The 20,084-nt window shown below is 31.8% G+C and overlaps 1 protein-coding gene across 2 annotated transcripts in view; it reads right to left on the reverse strand.

Annotated features, from left to right (window-relative positions):
- Nucleotides 1–488: 488 nt before the first annotated feature.
- The window catches only part of LOC129231287 (protein neuralized-like), a 34,653-nt gene continuing 15,057 nt past the window's right edge, over nucleotides 489–20,084 (reverse strand). For both annotated transcript variants that reach the window (XM_054865575.1, XM_054865576.1), the window contains exons 3-7: nucleotides 19,317–19,485; nucleotides 18,921–19,207; nucleotides 12,110–12,229; nucleotides 4,609–4,707; nucleotides 489–3,310 (exon numbers count right to left, since the gene is read on the reverse strand). In XM_054865575.1, coding sequence (XP_054721550.1) covers nucleotides 3,132–3,310; nucleotides 4,609–4,707; nucleotides 12,110–12,229; nucleotides 18,921–19,207; nucleotides 19,317–19,485 — 854 coding nt within the window. In that variant the 3' untranslated portion in view covers nucleotides 489–3,131. The remainder of the gene's footprint in view (nucleotides 3,311–4,608; nucleotides 4,708–12,109; nucleotides 12,230–18,920; nucleotides 19,208–19,316; nucleotides 19,486–20,084) is intronic.

Genomic DNA, 20,084 nt, shown 5'->3' on the forward strand with positions numbered 1-20,084 from the left:
CGCCCTCCATTACAAGTCCAAACATTAGAATAAATCTAATGAGATTCGAAAATATCGGTAAAAAATAGTTGTTTGTTACTTCAAAGTCTAAAGTGCCCTCTATCAGCATTTTTTAAACTACATCTTCAAAATTTATTTTCAAGAAAATATTGATAAAAAATAATTTGGACGAAAACCGCAAACGAATCGACCAATTTTTCCATTTTTTATGATCATTTGAAGTTTTGGACCCTATACTTTAGTGGCACCTATCTCAATCAGAAGACGTTTCGGAGCCTTATTTTTACTATTATATTTTTTGTCCTGTGACCCTTTAAAGTTTTGCCTAAGAGTTCAGAAACACCTTGTATATTTTGCACAAGCAACATAAAAAAAAAAACATTTATAAAACACACTTTTGAGTAAAATTCAACTCATTCGGTCAATGCAGGCTTTACAATAAAGTTCATTTATTCTAAAAATTCATTTTCAAAATGAAAAACCAAAAATAAATAAATAAAATTTATTTCATCTTACAGAAATATATATTTTTTAAATTTCATTTTCCTTGATATAACTAAAATACAGTTACTAATTTATCTTCACCTGATTCAATTCATGACACGATTTCATTTGTATGTGATTAAAAAACAGATCTAATTCAATTCATGACATGGTTTCATTTTAACGTAATTGAAAAAGGGATAGCTTGGATGCCAGCATCTCAAAAAATGTATCTACAGCCTTTCATGGTAAATCATACCCATTACTTTTATTTTCACAAAAGCTCTTTGAAAACCCTTGTGAAAAATTGTACCTGACATAGTTTCAAAGTTTAAAAAAAAAAAAAGAAAAGTAAATATTTTTTTACGACTTCAATGCATATCACAAATAATAGATTTAAGGCAATGAATTAAAAGTGTAGGGCTGCCACTGAGGTCTGCTACTAAAAATAGTAGCTTTAGTAGCCTGAAATATGAAAAATCTCCTCCAAAACAGCTACCAGATGCAGAAAATAGTATCTAAAATAGTCTCCTTTTTTTAGAAGACAGCATTTATATCATATTAATGCGACTATTCTTCAATATGTACATATTTTGGCGGTGTGCAATGTAAGCGGGACCATGCAAAGCAAGGGGCTAGACCTACACACATGCAATTTTCAATAAATAACTCTGGAAAGAAAGAGACTAACAAACCTTTCAGAGGACCACTAAAGAAACAAATACGGACACTTTCTGGTAAATTTTCTCATCGTCTGATTGGAAATTAAAAACAACAGTAAAAGACTTGTTTCATAAAATGAAACGAGGTGTCAAAATTTGCAATATTTCTGATGGCGTTAAAATTAGTTCCAGTTTACAAAGAATGAATGTAATAAGGCTACAAGAAATTAAAAAGCAAAATAATTTTGACATTCATTCAGAATGCAAACAAAAGCTAATAAAAATAGTAGTATCAAAAATTAACTTTCTGCAAAAATCTTGATCACAGAAACATGCCTTTGGAAAAAATTGCAATCGCAAAAACAAAATATTTTGTGCAAAAATTTAAACGTCGGATATTTCTGATAGCGAGTATGTTTCTTATATCTAATTTTCCTACTTTTTAAAATGCTTATACAGTCGACGCTCGATATAACGACCATCTCCGTGCCAGAGCAAAAGGTCTTTATAATGAGTGATCATTATAAGAGATAGAATTTTTTTAAAATATACACATGCATCATGCATGTTCCGTTGTTCCAATACAATTGGCACTTTTTTAAGATTCTAGTAAAATGCCCAAATTATTTTTTATCATGGGAATTTTTTTTTAAAATTATGGGTGTAAAATATTATGACAAAACATTTCTAAGTAGAAAATATAGAAAAATTGTGTTGTTGTACTTACAAATCATTTATTTTCTGAAGATAAAATCAGAAACAGTTGCTTTCCTTTTGAGCACCATGTGATTTTTGCAAAACATAATTTTCCATTTCAGTTTTTTAGTATAACAGTCAAAGTTTAAGACTTCTACCAATTTCGTTTTTTTTTAAAGAAATTTTTTGCAGCATTTCATCTTTGTCGAAATTTTCATCTTGGATTGCCTGACAAATCATTTAAGCATTTTTCCTCTGCTTTTTAAGATCAACATGGTGGAGACAATTCTTGATGGTCTTTTCTGAATTCCATGCTGTTTTAGAAAGATGCAAAGCTGTCAGGATACCCACTTTGTAATCTTCACCTTCTTCCAATCCGTAAACGGTAATAAAGGTCATTTCAAGTTATATATTAGTATCACTGGAAAAAACACCAGGAATAGTGTTAGCTGAATTCGGTCGCTGTATTGGATTAGATGATGCAGAATGGTCGTTATACCGGAAGCAAGTTAACATAGAGTTCATTTTAACAAAATTAGGACTTTTACCACTGGTCGTTATAATGGATCGGTCTTTATAATAAGTGGTCATTATAATGAGCGCCGACTGTACTTAAAAAATAAATACAGCAAAATGTTCCAGTTTTTTCCCTGGGAAAGTAGGAGGTAAAGCAATTTTCAATTTGTAAAAAAATATTTTGTCTTTGGAAAACAATAAAGGAGTTTTTATCTAATTTCGTCGCATTTTCCCAAAAACGGTCGCCGTTTTTTCCAACTGACAGCAAAATAGTAGTTTTTCTCAGAGTTTGATTAAAATAGTCGCCTATACTTCAAAATAGTAGTAATAGTCGCTTTTTTAGTCGCCAGTGGCATCCCTGAAATTGTGGTTTTTATAAACATTGTTACTTAAGAGCTACAAAACTGAGTAGTTGAAATCAAGTTTTAAAGTTGACTGAATTTAAGAACCAAGCTTAAGGCAAATGCAAACACTATAATCACCGGTGACTCAAGCAAAATAAATACACAAAATTACATTTAAAAGAAAATGGAGAATGTCACCTAACACAAAGATATCACTTCCATTTTCATTTGCATATGACAAAAATGCAGCTACTAAAAATTAAAACAGCATATAATAAGATCATTAGTTATTAACTATCACACAAATTTTACATTTCAAACTGGTTTTTGTGCACATTTTTACTTTAAATAAAATGCCTTTTTCAGTAAAAAACAATACTTTTCAGCAAAACACCTCCCCATTCGACTTTAATTGATTCAGTAAATATTTTTAATAAATTTTGATGATATCTTGAATTGTTTCACGGCATATAGGACATTGTTCATTAGATGAAGGCTTCCATAACTTTAGTGCACATTCATAGCACATGCACATATGACCACAGCGATAGATCACACAGTTTACAGATTCTTCGTAACAAATGACACATTCACGATTAGATCTCTTACCTAAAAAGAAATTCACTTCAGTTACATTTGAAACAGAATTAATATAATTAAATAATTGGTTTGCATAACTTAGGCTTCATTAACTGCTGAAACTAAAATTTTTTGTGAATCAACTATATAGCAAGGGTTCTCTGTTCCAGGTACAACTATCATTTTGAAATGTTCTATCACAATACTTTTCAAAGATAATTCTTTGATGGGATTATGCTAAATAAAAAAATTACCTTGAAATATAAAAGCATCAATTCACTTCTGAATCAGAAGTACCATATCACTTGTTAACATCATTGATATTCAGAATTTAAAAGAATGATTTTTTAGGATAATTGGTAAAAAAAGGACTTTTACGATTTTAAAACAAGTCAAAGTATTTTTTTAGGAATGTAAGCAGGTAACTCTATCCACCCCCCCCCCCCCCATGCAATTATACATTCACTTTATTGGTGTGTCTGTCAGTTGTCTCTTCCTGCCACTTGTTTGACTTTTCAGAATTAGTTAATAATGTGAAACCCTTATTTACATTGTCTGTTTCATACATTATCCCGCTCCTGACGTCATTTTCTGCTGGTCCCTGAAAAAGGCTATACTGATAATGTTAAAATATTCTAGATTTCACCCTTCATGACAATTGAGGGCTGGAGCTGGTGACTCTCCTTGAAAATTTTCCAGAAGTTGGTGCTGCATGTATCATTGCATCACATCAAGAATTCTTTCAGTATCAGATTTTCTACCCACTTTCGATGATAATGATGAAGATAAATTAATTCAAGGGTGTCCTCATAGCTGATAAAGTGATTCTAAGCACAAAAACTCAAAAACTACTGGTATTTGTGAATGGCATCTAAAAAGCAAATTAACTAAATAAAATTAGTACAGATTGTGCTTTAAATGAAACTGTATATAAAAACAAAAAACAAGTCAAGATGACACATTTTTTACCTTCTTCATAGGGTAAGAATCAATTTTTCGGAAATTTTTAAAATGAACCTGGATTTACGTTTTCCCCTTGGAATGCTTTTATTACTGTAATGTTAAATCGGGGTTCCACTGTAGTTATTTCAGACAGTGACTGTTCATTTTTCTCCTTTTTCATAGTTTATCTCTAAAATCATGTTTCAATATTTTATTCATCAAAACTTAAGCTTTCATCAATCAAATTCAGTTTCGGGAGGATCAAATTTTAAAAATAACCATCATAGGTAAAAGTATGAGAAAGTTTTTTAAAGAGATAAATTTTGAGAACATTAGGGAAACAAATTATTGCAGGCACATGATGATTAACAACGAAAATATCTTACTTGAAGAGGCAGCAGTTTCATCTGCATTTGAAGATGGTGAGATATTAAGGGCTTCACAGTTCTGACTTAAGTCCTCGACCACATCATTAGCAGAAGTACCTACATAAAACGTCAATTTTTTTTAAAAAACCCTTACATCAAAAGTCTCACAAAAGAAGAAAACATATTTATAGACATTTTCAGTGATTTTAAGCACAGCTATCATCCAAAGATATTCAACTTTGATGTACATGTTTTCACCTCAGATTATTTTCATAATCTTTTATACAAATAAATGCAGTTTTAAAGTTCAAATTTAAAAAATAATGATCATAATTAAATATGAAGCACCTAGAAGCATTTCATTATTCAAAATATTTTTTATCAACTGAATGCATAAATAAACACAAAAATGAACATATAATGAAACAATAAACAAATTAATTATACTCATGTATGGAGGAAAATAAATGAGTGAATGAAACAGTGTGAATGAATAAGAAAATGAATGAATATATAAGTGAATTGATTAATGACTGAACACATAAGTGATTTACTAAATGAATGCATAAATAAACAAAAATGAACTTCACTTTGTTTCACACACGCTTGACAAATTTTATTAAACATTTGAGGCAGTGAGAAGCAAAGTAGGTGAGCGACCCATCTGTCTTGGGGCAAGAGATAGTACTAGTAGTCCTGGTAGGTGCTGCTGTAGAGCATGATTTAGAAAAAAAATCAATGAAAGCCTACCTAGGACGTTATCTTTATACGCGTTTTACTCAAAATTTGAAAATGTCCACTTACATCTCTTTGCTTCTTACTGCCTCATTTAAAAGCAGAACATGACTAATAGTAACTAATAGGGTCTGGTGGGGGAAAGTGGTCATAATTCAAATAAATGGCTATACCTTAATAATAAATGTTCGAATGAATGTGAAAATTTTATTTTAGAGTAGTGCAGTTAGAAACTACATTTTGAATACAAAATTTTACAACTGGCAAAATTTTATGTGGTAAAAAAAAATATTTTGAGTGATTATGAATTTTTTCAAAATATAAACACCTTTTTTAACTTCCTTGGGAAATTTTGTTTGTTAGAATTATGAACAGATTGACTGCACAGGAAGCTTCCTACATGTCTCAAGAACTCATACTCATTAGCAGTTAGCTGAATCTATTTTGAATAATTTTTTAGAACAATTTTAGTAAGATGGGGTAAAGTGGTCATAATATTAGGCTTAACGAATATTGTTCTTTTAAAATCACTTAATCTTTAAGTATAAGGCAGGTATAAATTAAATATTAATTTCACTTAATATGTATTGTTTTTACAGTAAACAAGGTTAAATTTATGAGTATATGCGCATGCATACGCATATACTCGTGTAGGCACGTATAAATACTTATTCACATAAATGCACCAATAAATACGTATTTGGGTATCTCTTAGTATTTTTTATCTATACAGATATACACTCGACTATACACGTATATACCCGCTTATACTCGTACATCTACGAACACTTATATACTCAGGTAGACACGGCGTATTTACACGTACATACTCGAGCTGACACTTACATACTAGCATATGATATACATGCATGCAGGGTGAGTTTAAACTCTTGGGCAAATTTTTAAAAGGTGTTAGAGAGGAGGATAAGAAGGAAGAATCATAAGAAACATATGGCCACAAACTCAACGCTGACGCTACATGCACGCAAAGCCAGAAACTAATGAATGCAAAACAGGTCACAAATTTATTACAAAAAAGACAATTTTACACAACGACTTAAGAAAGTTTTAAAGTCATTGATGAAACTTGCGGCCGGCATCTGTAATACATGCGTCGTAATCACTCTGTTGCAATTACGAGACTCTTGAAAAACTTTCATCAGTCGCTACGCCTTTGTTGCGATGCGTGTATTAGAGCTACTACAGGCCTTACTTTTTAACAATTGTCTAAATATTTCTTAAGAACTGAAGTGTCGGGTAAAATCATCTTTGTGTAACAAATTTGTGACCTGTTTTCATTTCATTGATTTCTGGCTTTGTGTGCATGTAGCGCGTCAACGACCATAAGTTCCTTATGATTCTTTGCTTCTTATCCTCCCCTTTCACACCACTTAGATTTTGCCCAAGATCTTGGATTCACTATGTAAGCATACATGTATATTAGCGGATATACTCGTAGATAAACGCGGATACATGTGCTGGTGTTTACACGTAAATGTACGTATATACGTCTAACAAGTATAGAATCGTGTTTACACGTAAGCATACGTATATACTCTTGCTTCCACATATATATATACGTGAGTAGACACGTACCAAACACGCACTGGATATATCCACGAATTAACTAGTGTATACCCATATATGTATGTAAGTACACTACTGGCCGTTAAAATTGCTACACCAAGAAGGAATAATCTGAATGAAACAAAATTTTGCACACGTGATGGCAACATTGACACAAGAAAACGATTACAAAATGAAAGCAAAATGATCATTTATTACTTTAAAAATCTCACATGAATGGAGGTTTAAGTACCCTGTTGCGCCACCTCTAGTTGGAATTTAGGAACCGATACGGTCGAGCATTGAGGTACAGCAGTTTCGTACGATGTCTTACGTCTTCTCGTACCACAGTTGCTGTAAACGCGCCACTAATTTGATCAAACTTACAGGCTGTTCAATTTACCGTCTCAAGTGATCCCAGATATGCTCAATTTGTGACAAGTCACAAATCGCAGACCAGAGCATCACGCAGACCAGAGAAAGTGATAATGCGGAAGAGGAAATCCCTTTACACCCTTGCTGTGCTTGACCGAGCATTGTCTTGTTAAAAAATGGTTCCTGGGAGCCCCGTCGTGAGTGCTAACACGTATGAGTTTGATCGAATGAGTGGCACTTTTACAGCAACCGTGGTACGAGATGACGCAGGATATCGTAGGAGATTGTTATGTCTCAATGCCCGATTGTTTCGCTTCAAGTACATCGTACATTCGCGCTAGAGGTGGCTTAACAGGGTACTTAAACCTCCATTTATTCGAGATTTTTCCAACCATAAATGATCAATTTGCTTTAATTTTGTAATCACTTTCTAATGTCAATTTTATTATCACGTGTGTAAAATTTAGCTTCATTCTGGCAATTTCTTCTTGGTGTAGCAATTTTAATGGCCAGTAGTGTATCTATGTACACTTATATATGCGTATATACGTCGATTATACACGTATATACTCAGAAACTCAGGTATGCACATATATACTCGAGATACATGTGCAAACACGCAAATGATGTTCGTTTTGAGCGTATATACTCGCATATACACGTGACTCCTATATACTCGTGTAGACACGTACACACTCCTGTAGGCAATCACGTATACATGCTTATACGCTCGTGTATACACGAATATACTTGAGTAGGCACATGCATGCATCTGATGTATACATGTATTTATTCATATATGAACATGTTTACTCTTGTTTACACGACACGTATATACTCGTGCATACCCGCATATACTCGTACATATACTTGTAACTATAAAAATAACCGAAATATACAAATAATAGGGTTATTTGTAACAGTTTCGCAGCAGTTTTTAACTATGACCACTTTACCCCATGCTATGACCACTTTCCCCCACCCCATGGGGTAAAGTGGTCATAAATACAAAGGGAAATGAAAATGTTATAAAACTACTTAAATCAATATTTTTTTTCCTGAAATTCAATGTACGTGTTCTTTAATAATGCAATGTAAAATAATAACAAAAAAAGTTGAAGTATTTAAAGAATTTAGTGTATTTATTATCCACCTAAGTTGAAAACCTACGATTTTATGACCACTTTACCCCACCAGACCCTATGCATTGCACTGAGCATCAGTAAATCTCAATTAATACTTTAAATGTTAATTACAAAAACTTTATCATGTTATAATAACAAATCATTTTTGATTGACTACAAAACATTACAACATGTGCATCAAATTTTGAAAATGACAATATTATTTTCCTTAATTTTTAGAGTTATATATTTTTGACTGGAAACAACTGTATGTTAAAGAAGATAGGTAGCACAGCCAACTTAAAATATTTTATCATATCACTTTGACTTACATTCCTCTACAAATGATAACAAACTCTTTATTTGTTTTGGACAAGAGATGATACTAATTCCCTGGTATGTGTTATTATACAGTCTGATTAAAAACATTTTTCAGAAACAGCTTAAAACTCACTTAACTCACACCCTGAATATGTGCTCTATATTATTGAGGATACAATTTAAATACACATACAAAGGAATGTGTATTAGAGTGAGCCGAAAAAAATAGTAAATCTGCAGAGCACTTAGCCTTAGTGCAGGAAGTTTGACTCCCTGACACTAATTAATGTGCAAAATTTCGTGACTCTGAGTTAATGTCTTCTGCTCTGGCAAGAGACTTGAATTTTTGAAGGTTTTAGAAAAAGATAAAATTAAGAGAAAGTTTACAAAATATTTTAAATTTCGCAAAACTTTAAGCTTTTGTGTGGTAATTTTATAACTTCCTACTACTGCACGAAATTTCAAGCCTGTGAGTTAATTATTTCTGCTCTGGTAAGAGGCCTGAATTTTGCATAAAATTCCATAAATACAAGTTACAAATTACAAAGTAGTTACATACATAATACACAGCAATACTTCGAATTTTTAATCACATCAATGATGTCAGACCACCCCTTGATCCAGGTCCATCATTTAAGGGGTTAGGGGGAGGAGGTAAATGGCTCCCTTACTTTAAAAAAAACCAAAATTTTTACATACAAGTGGTTTTGTGATTTTCCGATAGAAAATCATCGAGTTCATGCCCTCCCCCCCCAGAAAAATACGAAATAAGGGGCCTGTTTTGAACTGAAACAGGCTCTACTTCACTGTTTAAAGAGGAAAAGGATAGGAAAGTTACGTGGTTTAAATATATGTTAGAAATTGTCTATTGCGTCTGATGCATATTTCAAAATGTTTTCTATTCACCGCATTAAAAGCTAGAATCATTCGCCAATTCAGAGTAAAATCTTTGCAAACCCCACCAGTGGGCTATTTGCCCTTTACATTTTAACTAACTCCCACTGTGGCATCTCTTCCAGTTTGCTGATGGTACAACAATCCAACAACCACAGACGAATCTATGTAACTGATCTCGTAAATAGCTCGAAAAGGTACATTTTGCAGTTTTAATAATGCATAGTCACCAAGCTTTATAAGTAATTTTATATGCTTTCTTTAATGATCAGAAATATATCCTAAATGCAGTTCTAATGTTTTACCTATTTCTCTGAGAGCTTTTGTAAAAGTATAAAAACTTTGATTTTTAATCGAACTTGTTCTTACATGCAATTAGATTGTAATTAAAGACCTTGTAAACTTTGAATCTCTACTCACTTCAACAGTCAAACGAAAAAAAAAAAATTTCCATTGAAATTTAAACCTCTTGCCACAGCAGAAGGAATTAACCAAGAGATAGGAAATTTTGCATAATAATTTGTGTTAGGAGTTTACGATATTAAAGACTAGCCCGTTATTTTGAATTTTCCGGGGGAGGGGGGATAAAGTGCATTAAAAAAATTAATTTTATCGGAAAACCACAAAACCACACCCATTTATATGTATAAACTTCAGTTTTTTAAAGTATAGGGAGTCATTGACCCCCTTCTCCCTTAAAAGATGGACCTGGTTCAAGAGGTGGTTCGCGGTCGTTGATGTGATTAAAAATTCGAAGTTTTGCAACATATAACGTTAAGTAGCTACTTTTCAACGTAACACTTGTATTTAAGGAATTTTATAAAAAATTCTCAAAATTCAGGTCTTTTGCCAGAGCAGAAGTAATTAATTCAAAGGCTTCAAATTTTACGCAGAAGTTCGTTTTAGGAAGTTACAAAATTACTGCATTAAAGCTTAAATATTTGCAAAATTCAAAATATTTTGTAATCTCTCTCTTTATTTGATCTCTTTCTAAAACTCTCAAAAATTCAAGTATCTTGCCAGAGCAGAAGGCATTGACTCAGAGTCATGAAATTTTGCATAGTAATTACTGTTAGGTAGTCACAAATTTTCCCTACTAAGGCTAAGTGCTCTACAGAATTTTGATTTTTTTTGGCCCTCCCTAATTTGTATGCCTTTGTATTCTATTTAATAAACCTCAATATTGCATATTTTAACATTTCATAAATTTTTCCAAGCAGTAGGGATATTTTAAGAATTTTCTTATTAAATAACCTTCAACTAATGGAAGGTAGATAATATTGAAAAAAACATTTCACTCCATTGCACATATTTCTTCTCTTTCTATAACTTTTATGATGCTGCATAAACTGAAAAAGGTATTAAACGGGCTTCTCAAAATAAGTACCACTGGAGGCTCTGAAAAGCATCTTTACATCTCACATATCCCTTTTGGACTACCTGCAGTTAGCAGTACTGTATTTTGAAAACAATATTTGGGAAAATATACTTTTTCATAGGGTAGATGTCATGGCTGACAAATCTTAATTAGACTAAAAAAGGTCAGTCTTAGCCAGCTTAATTTTAAAAGCAGATAATTTTAAAAGCAGATTCTTTAAAAAAGAAAGGTGGTTTGAAACAAATATATATTAACTTTGCCTTTTTTTTTACAATAACAAACCTAATACTTCAGAGAATGACATTGCTCTGATTCACCCCCCCCCCCCCTCCAACAACAGCACTGCCGGAGAGTCTTGAAAGCACAAAAGATATTTGGGAATTCGCAGACAGTCCTCTTCATTACAACTTTATTAGCCTTTGAACTCATCAAGTTCATAAAACACATTTCCAAACAAAGGATTGAGACAAAACACTTCTTCAGTAACAATAAAAGGTGTGTGCATAATTATTTCCCCAAAAATTATCTTAAGAATGGTAATATCAAGAAAAATAGCTTTAAGTACACTATATTTCAAATCAGTCATAAATCATTTTTTATTTTTCCAGGGAAGGGTTTAAATTCAATTTTAACAGGAAACAACAAAATCATTCCCACTTATATGCAAAAATTTTTTTTAACTTTTAAAGTCGGAAGGAGAGCATTTTATACCTCCCCCCCCCTGCAGCACATCAAAATGAAGGGCTTGTTTCAAACTGAATATAAAACTTATTTCAAAAAATAATTCATACTTTTTTTTCTCTTTTTGACAGCTGAGCATAATGCATGCAATTAGCAAATGGATGCAATTCATTTAGATTTAAAAAATTAACATAACCAAAAAACTACAAAGTTCAGATCAGTTAAAAATAGGAAAGAACAAAAGAATTTTTCTCTAAGAAAAGAAAAATTTATCAAAAAATAAAAAAAATTTGAAAATTAGCAATCCAGAATATACTTAATTTGTTAAAAGCAGGAAAAACGTTTAAAATACTGCATGAAGAAAGCCAGTTTCGCAAAACCCAGGCGGTAATGAATAAAAATCATCAACATATACAGTAAAATTTTATTGTAGAATATAACTTACCAACGAAAAATACTTCTGATATTTTTCCAACTAAATTAATAAATAACCACAAAGTTTGTGTGGGATCAACATGAAAACTTGTGTGCTTGTTTTCATTGTTTTTTGTAACAGTTATTTCACCTGCAAGAAAAAAAGAATAATGTTGGCAGTTCTTACAATACTGTGAAGTATTTAAATTACCCAGAGCATTTGAAGATAAATCTCAGCAGGCAAAACTCTCTTGCATATGCACATGAAAAGTATTACTTTTAAGTAGAGTGAATTACCAGTAATTAAGCATTTAGAGGCAGTTTCTACAAATTCTATTTAGTTTTAGATATACTATTTAGCAGGGCCGTCCGAAGAGCTGTTGGCAACCAGGGCGAATGCTTCCTAGCACCCCCCCCCCCCATACACACAGAAAAATCAAGTTAGTTAAAATATCGATGCATCATACGTGTGAAGGTGTCATACTTGCATTTTTCAAACATTAATGGACAAAACAATTAGAGAGCTATGGATAATAGAAATTAAAACACAAGCAATGAATCTGCTTCTAATATTGATTATGCATTAATACCCTGAAAACATTTTGAAAATTAGAATAATGTTAAAAGTCCAAATATAATTATTGTAAAATGTTACCCAACAATACTGCAAAATTTTAAGATACATTGTGTTCCTAAATTTCAGCAAAAACCACTAATGAGTGATGGTTATGGGGAAAAAAATTACTTTAAAATTTTAATATTTTATTCTGCACTGAAATTACTTTCAGAATTGTAACAATGTATTTTAGGTTACATAGGTCTGTCTTCTAATGAAAATGAAAATATGAATCCACTTGATGTTGGGTTTGGGAGCATCATGTTCCTAAGTGCCTCTAAGTATTATATTGTAAGACATGTCCAACATTAATAAGGACAACAGTGGTTAAAATCCAAATAGTATAAAGAATGTTTTTCCTTAGATACTAGGGTGGTTTGAAAAAATCAATTTCTTAATTTCAGAATCGCATTACCTCTCAAAAGTTGTAGTTTGATATTCTCAATTGGGGAAAAATAATTAAAAAAATATTAAGTTGACATCTTCAGTTCATCAAGTTGAAAGTTTGAAAAAATATATAAAAAATTAAAATTTTTAAAAAATAATATTTTTTTTCATGATACAACAGCCATAAATTGTCAGTATACAGCGTAGTTTGAACCTAATAAGTATTTTAAAGTTTTTACATAAGATCTTTAGATTGCGCATATGCCTGGGTCATTCCATACAGATTCAACGGATGAGTGCGCTCGACCATTTTTAATTCTTTTGAAACTCATATCCCAAAAAGATGCATATGAATGATGCTTAAAACCACTTTTATTTTGTCTCTAACCTTAACCCTTGATTTTTTGGAGGTCATCAAAAGTGATTTTTGCAGTGAAAAATGAGACTTTTAGACCTTTGCATGTTGGCCAAAATCTATTTGAATTACATTTATGGCAGTTGATTTTACACTTTGATGTTAAATTGCATAAGATGATAGTCTTATATGCTGAGTTACGTGGTTGTAACTTAATAATTAAAATAATGGCAACAGGTTAAAGTTCAAGGTCAAATGTAAAATTTTTACTCATTTCAAAGGGGGATAACTCGCATAGGGGACGGAAACACAAAATGAAATACGGCAAAAAATAATCACTGGAACCATGCTAATAAGAATATGTAACTGTTGCTGTGTTTTTGCTTACCCTTTATTGGTTACAGCCCCTCAAAGATCAGAAAAATGACAAAAAATGACATTTTTAAACCCCTGTAAACCAAAAGGGGATGGAATTAAAAATAAAATTTCTTGGCCAATTGAATATTCCATTCAAGTATTATACATGTTATATATATTGTTTTGTGTATTTGGTTTGTAAAAAAGATACAGGTCTTTGAAATTGAGCAATTTTGCTCATTAATTTACACACTAAAACAGAAATAAAAAGTCTGAAAACTCCATTGCACTTTCTTAAATGGCCTTTATAATGTATTATACTGAAAAAACATATTTTAAGTATAAAAGAAACTATTTTTATTTGATAACTTCGAAATATTTGGACATGAATGAGTAGTTCATACTTGATTGACAGCTTAAGTAGTTAATTTATAGACTATCTACACTCACAAATTTTCAATACACACAAACATATGCTCTGTACATTAACATATCTAAATTGCATTAAACATATGCAAAAACATTATATATACAAAATTTAAATTTTAAAAAGTGCGTTTTTTATTTCTTGATTAATTGTAGTTTTGAAAAAATGAACTCACCTAGTAGTCCTATAGTTGTAATGGTGACTCAAGTGTATGGCGTTTTGGAATGCTTTACCAAGGCACATTCATAATTTGATACTTTGAAAATGTACTAGGAGCAAGACAATGATAAGGGTTCTAAATTTAGTGATCAACACAAGCTGTGTAATAACTTTTTTGACAATAATGGGCATTTTCTTTTGATAGTCTTTTTAGTAAAACACTATTCTTCATACCTATTGCTAGGGGACAATAATTTTACAGTGATAATATTTAAATACGGTGGCACAAAGCAGTGATTAAATGTTGCATTGGGAATTTTATTTGCAGAGTCAAACCTTTCTTGCAGTATTTTTTCAGCTAGTTTAATATACTGAATGACCACAAGGATACATGCAATGTTTAGTAGCAAAAATGCAGAAGGTATACATTTCTGTAGGAATTAATATGTGACTTCTAGTAGTTGTTTGCAAGCTAGTCTCAGTAGTATCAATTCTTTTTACGGTTCTTCTGATTCTGTTACAATGTCCATTACCGTGTGATATTGCATAGAAATGCCATTCAGCTCTCAAGTTGATATCCGTTTCGTGATTACATTAATTAAGAAAGCTCTTTCTATTTTTATTGTGTATTTGAGTGAAGTATTTCAGTATGCCACATGCTGTGTCACCACCAGAACTACTGTCTGAGTTCATTTTCTTAAAACTACACTGAAGCAAGAAATGAAAAACTCACATTTTTTTTCCTTTCAACTATGTAGATAATGCTTTTGCACGTGTTTAGGCAAGTTACATAAGTTAATGTACAGAGCGTATGTTTGTATGCATTAAAAATTTGTGTGTGTAGATAGTCTATAAACTAACTACTTAAGTTGTCAATCAGGTATGAACTACTCATTTATGTCCAAATATTTCTAAATTATCAAATTAAAAGTTTTTTTTTATACTTAAAATATGTTTTTTCAGTATAATATATTATATAGGCCATTTAAGAAAGTGCAATGAAGTTTTCACTTTTTATTTCTGTTTTAGTGTGTAAATTAACTAGCAAAATTGCTCAATTTCAAAGACCTGTATCTTTTTTGCAAACCAAATACACAAAACAATATATATAAAATGTATAGTACTTGAATGGAATATTCAATTGGCCAAGAAATTTCATTTTTAATTCCATCCCCTTTTGGTTTACAGGGGTCTAAAAATGTCATTTTTCTCAATTTTCTGATCTTTGAGGGGCTGTAATTTGTAAAGGGTAAACAAACACGCAATTACAGCTATATTTTCTCATTAGTGTGACTCCAGTGATTAGTTTTTTCCATATTTCATTTTGCGTTTCCGTCCCCTAAGCGAGTTATGACCCTTTGAAATGAGCAAAAATTTTACATTTGACCTTGAACTTTAACCTGTTGCCATTATTTTAATTATTAAGTTACACCCACGTAACTCAGCATGTGAGACTATCATCTTATGCACTTTAACATCAAAGCGTAAAATTAACTGCCATAAATGTAATTCAAATAGATTTTGGCCAAAATGCAAAAGTCTAAAAGTCCCATTTTTGACTGTGAAAATCACTTTTGATGACCTCTATAAAAATAAAGGGTTAAGGTTAGAGAAAAAATAAAAGTGTTTTTTTTCCTTTCAACTATGTAGATAATAAAGTAAGACAAACAACGTTAGAAAAAGCACAAATTTGCCAATTACAGCAGGCACGTGTTTCGGCGTTACAGGGAACGCCTTTTTCAATGCAAAAAATAATGAGCTTATGGATGAAAAGACATCCGACAAAAACCAAGAGCAGACAAGCATGCAGCTTAAAAGATAAAAACAGCGGATTAGCCAAATACCAATGACAAAGATATAAACCAATCAGGAACCAATAGGAATGCAAGCAAAGGCCAAGAGCTTTCTCTTAGGTACGAAATCCAGAAAGAAAAAGTTCAATTCGACAAGGATTAAGCCGAAGCTTAAACAAAAATAAAAGAAAAGGTCAGTAACCGTGAACCGCAAGAAAGGAAAAGATGAATGGAAAACCATGAAATAAAATAAACAAAAACAAAAAATATTCAAAAGGGGAAAAAAAAAGATAAATAGAAGAAAATTGGGGGGGGGGGGAGGGGATGTGATTAAGACAAAAAGGTAAAAATAAACAAAGGAAGATAGATAAAAATGAATGGGAAAAAAAGGGGGAAATGGGGAAAGGACAATATTAAAGATATGGGAGCCAAATGTTGGAAAAATATGGAACTGCACTAAGATTGTTAACTAAGTTAGAACTGTTCCTCAAAATATGAAAGGATTCCCAAAAGTCAAGATCTGATGAATTGGGGCATTTTTGGATAATCTGATAAGAGTTAAAATCAAACGAGTGATTCGATTCCCAACGATGTTGAGCAATACTAGACTTATTTAATTGTTGTTTTTTCACATAATTTTGATGCTCTTTCAAGCGAATTTTTAAAGCACGCCGAGTCTGTCCAATATAGGCAAGTTTACAACTACAATTAATTCTATAAATTCCACAACAATTAAGAGGGTGAATAGGATCTTTAAGAGGAGAGAATGAAAGTTTATTAATAGGAGAGAACACCACCTGGAATTGGAAACGTTTTAGAATCTTAGCAACCTGATAGCTTACAGATGGAAAGAATGGCAAAACAACCAAATTCTTTCTGATGTAGGTTCGGTTAAGAACATTAGTTTGGGATTTATTTGAAAGTTTTTTATAAATGGAATCAATCAAAGTTGGCAGATAGTCTCTATCAATTGCCACAGCTTTAAGATAATTAAGTTCCACTTTAAGAAGTTCCGACGAAGAACAAATATTAATTGCGCGACAAACAAAAGAATTGAAAGCAGAATATTTTTGATTTGGATCGTCTCATCCTCAAGGCATGACATCACTTGTGGATGACTCTTTTTACAATGTCAAAACTGCAATTTACTAACAATTGCCTTTTTTACAAAATCACTTAATATAGTACATCTACTAATTTATTTTTCAATATTTAAATACTGAACAAGCTGACTTTTGCTACTGAGAGTGTGGTGGAGTTAAAAGCAATAATCATAATACATGACAAAACAGCCAAGCACCATTTAAGCATGATTTAATTCACTAATGAAATGTCTTATTCATGTAATAATATTTTCACATTCAACTTTTATTGCTTCTATAACCAATTTATAAATCACATCATTTATAAATCACTTTATGAAAAAAAAATATCAAATTACATTAAAATCGCTTTTATACCTTTGCCCCTGTGACAAAGTTGTTGATCAAAGTATTTGAAATTACTGTCATAGAGGACGATTATGCAGTCTTGATCTAAAAAAGAAGGAGTTTTGAAGGAGTTAAAACCAGAAGGAAAGAGTTTGAAGGGCCCCTCAGAAAAATTTTCTAAATGAAGGAGTATTGGAGGAGTTTTGAAAGAGCGTACGAACCTTGAACAGCAATGAGACCATGGTACAACAGTCCAGAATCTTACAACATTATTGACACTGGCCATGAAAGCCTTCATTCTTATGCTATTCATTAGTTTCCCCTTCACTCGCCAAAAATTGCAGATTCCAAAAAAAGTCTTTCTGCTTCAGACAATATGGGTTAAGCCATTTGGAAAACAATCCAACATTTCCTAACTCAAATTAATAAAAATTTGTTTTTTTTTTGGATGTTAAAATAATTTGTTAGTTCGGGGTTTAATATTCGGTAAACAAGGGTTTTTGCCTTCATTTTAGCTGGGGAAAAACAAAAATCCACTAAATTGTGAAATTCATTAAATAGCGGTTCATTAAATCAGTGTCCAACTGTATTAGAATAAAAAATTGAAATGTAATGAAAATATTTCCCTCAACAATTTTTTAATTACACAAACAAGTAAGTGTTATTAAAAACATATTTGATTGATGAAAACTAAAAAATATGTAACTCACATATAATTACAGATATTTTGAAGACATACAGACTTTAAAAGGCGTATTGTTTATAGGGACTAAAGGTTGACTTTGCATTACGCTGCAAATGAGTAAGCGCAGCAAGCTCTTTGTTTGCCCTCTATCTCAAAAATGGTTAACAGTAAAAAAAACTTCTTAGTACAAAAATTGTAGGGAATTTTATTAACACAAGCCTGTCCAAATCAAGAACAAATCGCTGAAGATGATCTTAATATTGGAAAAGAATTCTCTCTCAAGGGGAAATTATAAACAGTTTAAAGAAAAAAAAATGCTACAAACAAAACACACAAGAAACACATAAAATGCATCTAAAACTGCTAAGGAAGAGACTGAATTATTTGAAGATAAAGATTTCAAGACCGTTAGAGCATGTGTATTGCGCATTTTTAACAGTATTAAGTCCAGCATGAATTCAGAGTATTCTTAACTGCAGGATATTTGTGCACTAAAATGAGTTTTAGGCTTAGTTATAATTCAACAAATATAATACTATTCTTAAAATCAGCACCATAGCACAAATAGCACTTCTTATAAAGTGACCTTGATGACAATTACTCTACATTTTATTTTACATGCTGAAAATTTACCTTTAGAATTGAATCTAAAAACAATAACATCATTCACTTCATAAGAATCATGGTCTTCTTTCACAACCCAATATTCCGGGCGATCCAGAAGATCATCGGGAATTTCGGGAAGCTCGCTAGGATCAATAGAAGATGGATTGCAAGAGGTTATACCATAGATGAATGATCCATCATGAAAGTGATCTGTCTGCATTACTTTTAATACTACATTTTGATTTATGCTGAAGGGTTGAGACGTAAATGCATATGCAAAGTTGTGGCATCCTGTTTTCCTTGTAACAGTAGTTCTAAAACAAAAAGTTTTTTTTTTAATTACAAAATCAGTTTACTAAAAACCATGAAAATTAGAAACTAATAGAACATTTGGCTGCACTAAATGAAATATCTGAAAGTTACCCATTTCGCTTCAAAGAAACATTTTTGCCAAGGAGTTGATGAAATGACACATTAAAATTTAAGTTGGAAATGTCAAGATCAGAGATACGATTTCCACTCTCAATACATCTTGAAAGAGCAGCTAAATCAAATGTTTCACTGGAAGCATCTTGATCCAATGATGCACCATCTAATGAAAAAGCAAATAAATGTACCAAAAACAATATTGTTTTCAAAGATTTTTTTTTAAATGTATAATAATGATTAGTTTAAACAAAACCATTTTTTCATAAAGTTACATTTCATTAGGCATCGCCATAAAAATAAGTTTTCTAGAAAAATAAGAATGTTAATTTAAATCATTTTAGTAATGCAATTTGTTCAATAATTTCGCCTTGATGACAAGATCTTACATTTTTATATCCATATACACTGCAACAAATTTCATGCAATACCTACTTTAGAACCTGCTGTACACCTCTCTTAAGTCTCCTGACAGCAGGCTCAAACATATTCAAATTCAGTAAATTACCGCCCAATAGCCAGGGCTAAAGCAGAAATACATGAAATACACCGCCAGCTCAGTCATTTCCAGCCGAGGACTGCAGTTTCGTGCTTATTAGCACTCATCAGCCCGGCATAGGAAAGTGACTGAGCTGGAGATGGAAAACCTCTTAAAGAAGCCAAGAGTGCCAAACAAACTGGTAGCTAATAAACCACGCCTTGCCTTCATTATTCGAGTTGAACTGAACCATTGTTTCGGTCACTCGTCTGGTCTGCGCTAATTCT

Source organism: Uloborus diversus, chromosome 10 (genome assembly GCF_026930045.1).
Source record: "Uloborus diversus isolate 005 chromosome 10, Udiv.v.3.1, whole genome shotgun sequence".
Lineage (NCBI taxonomy): Eukaryota > Metazoa > Arthropoda > Arachnida > Araneae > Uloboridae > Uloborus > Uloborus diversus.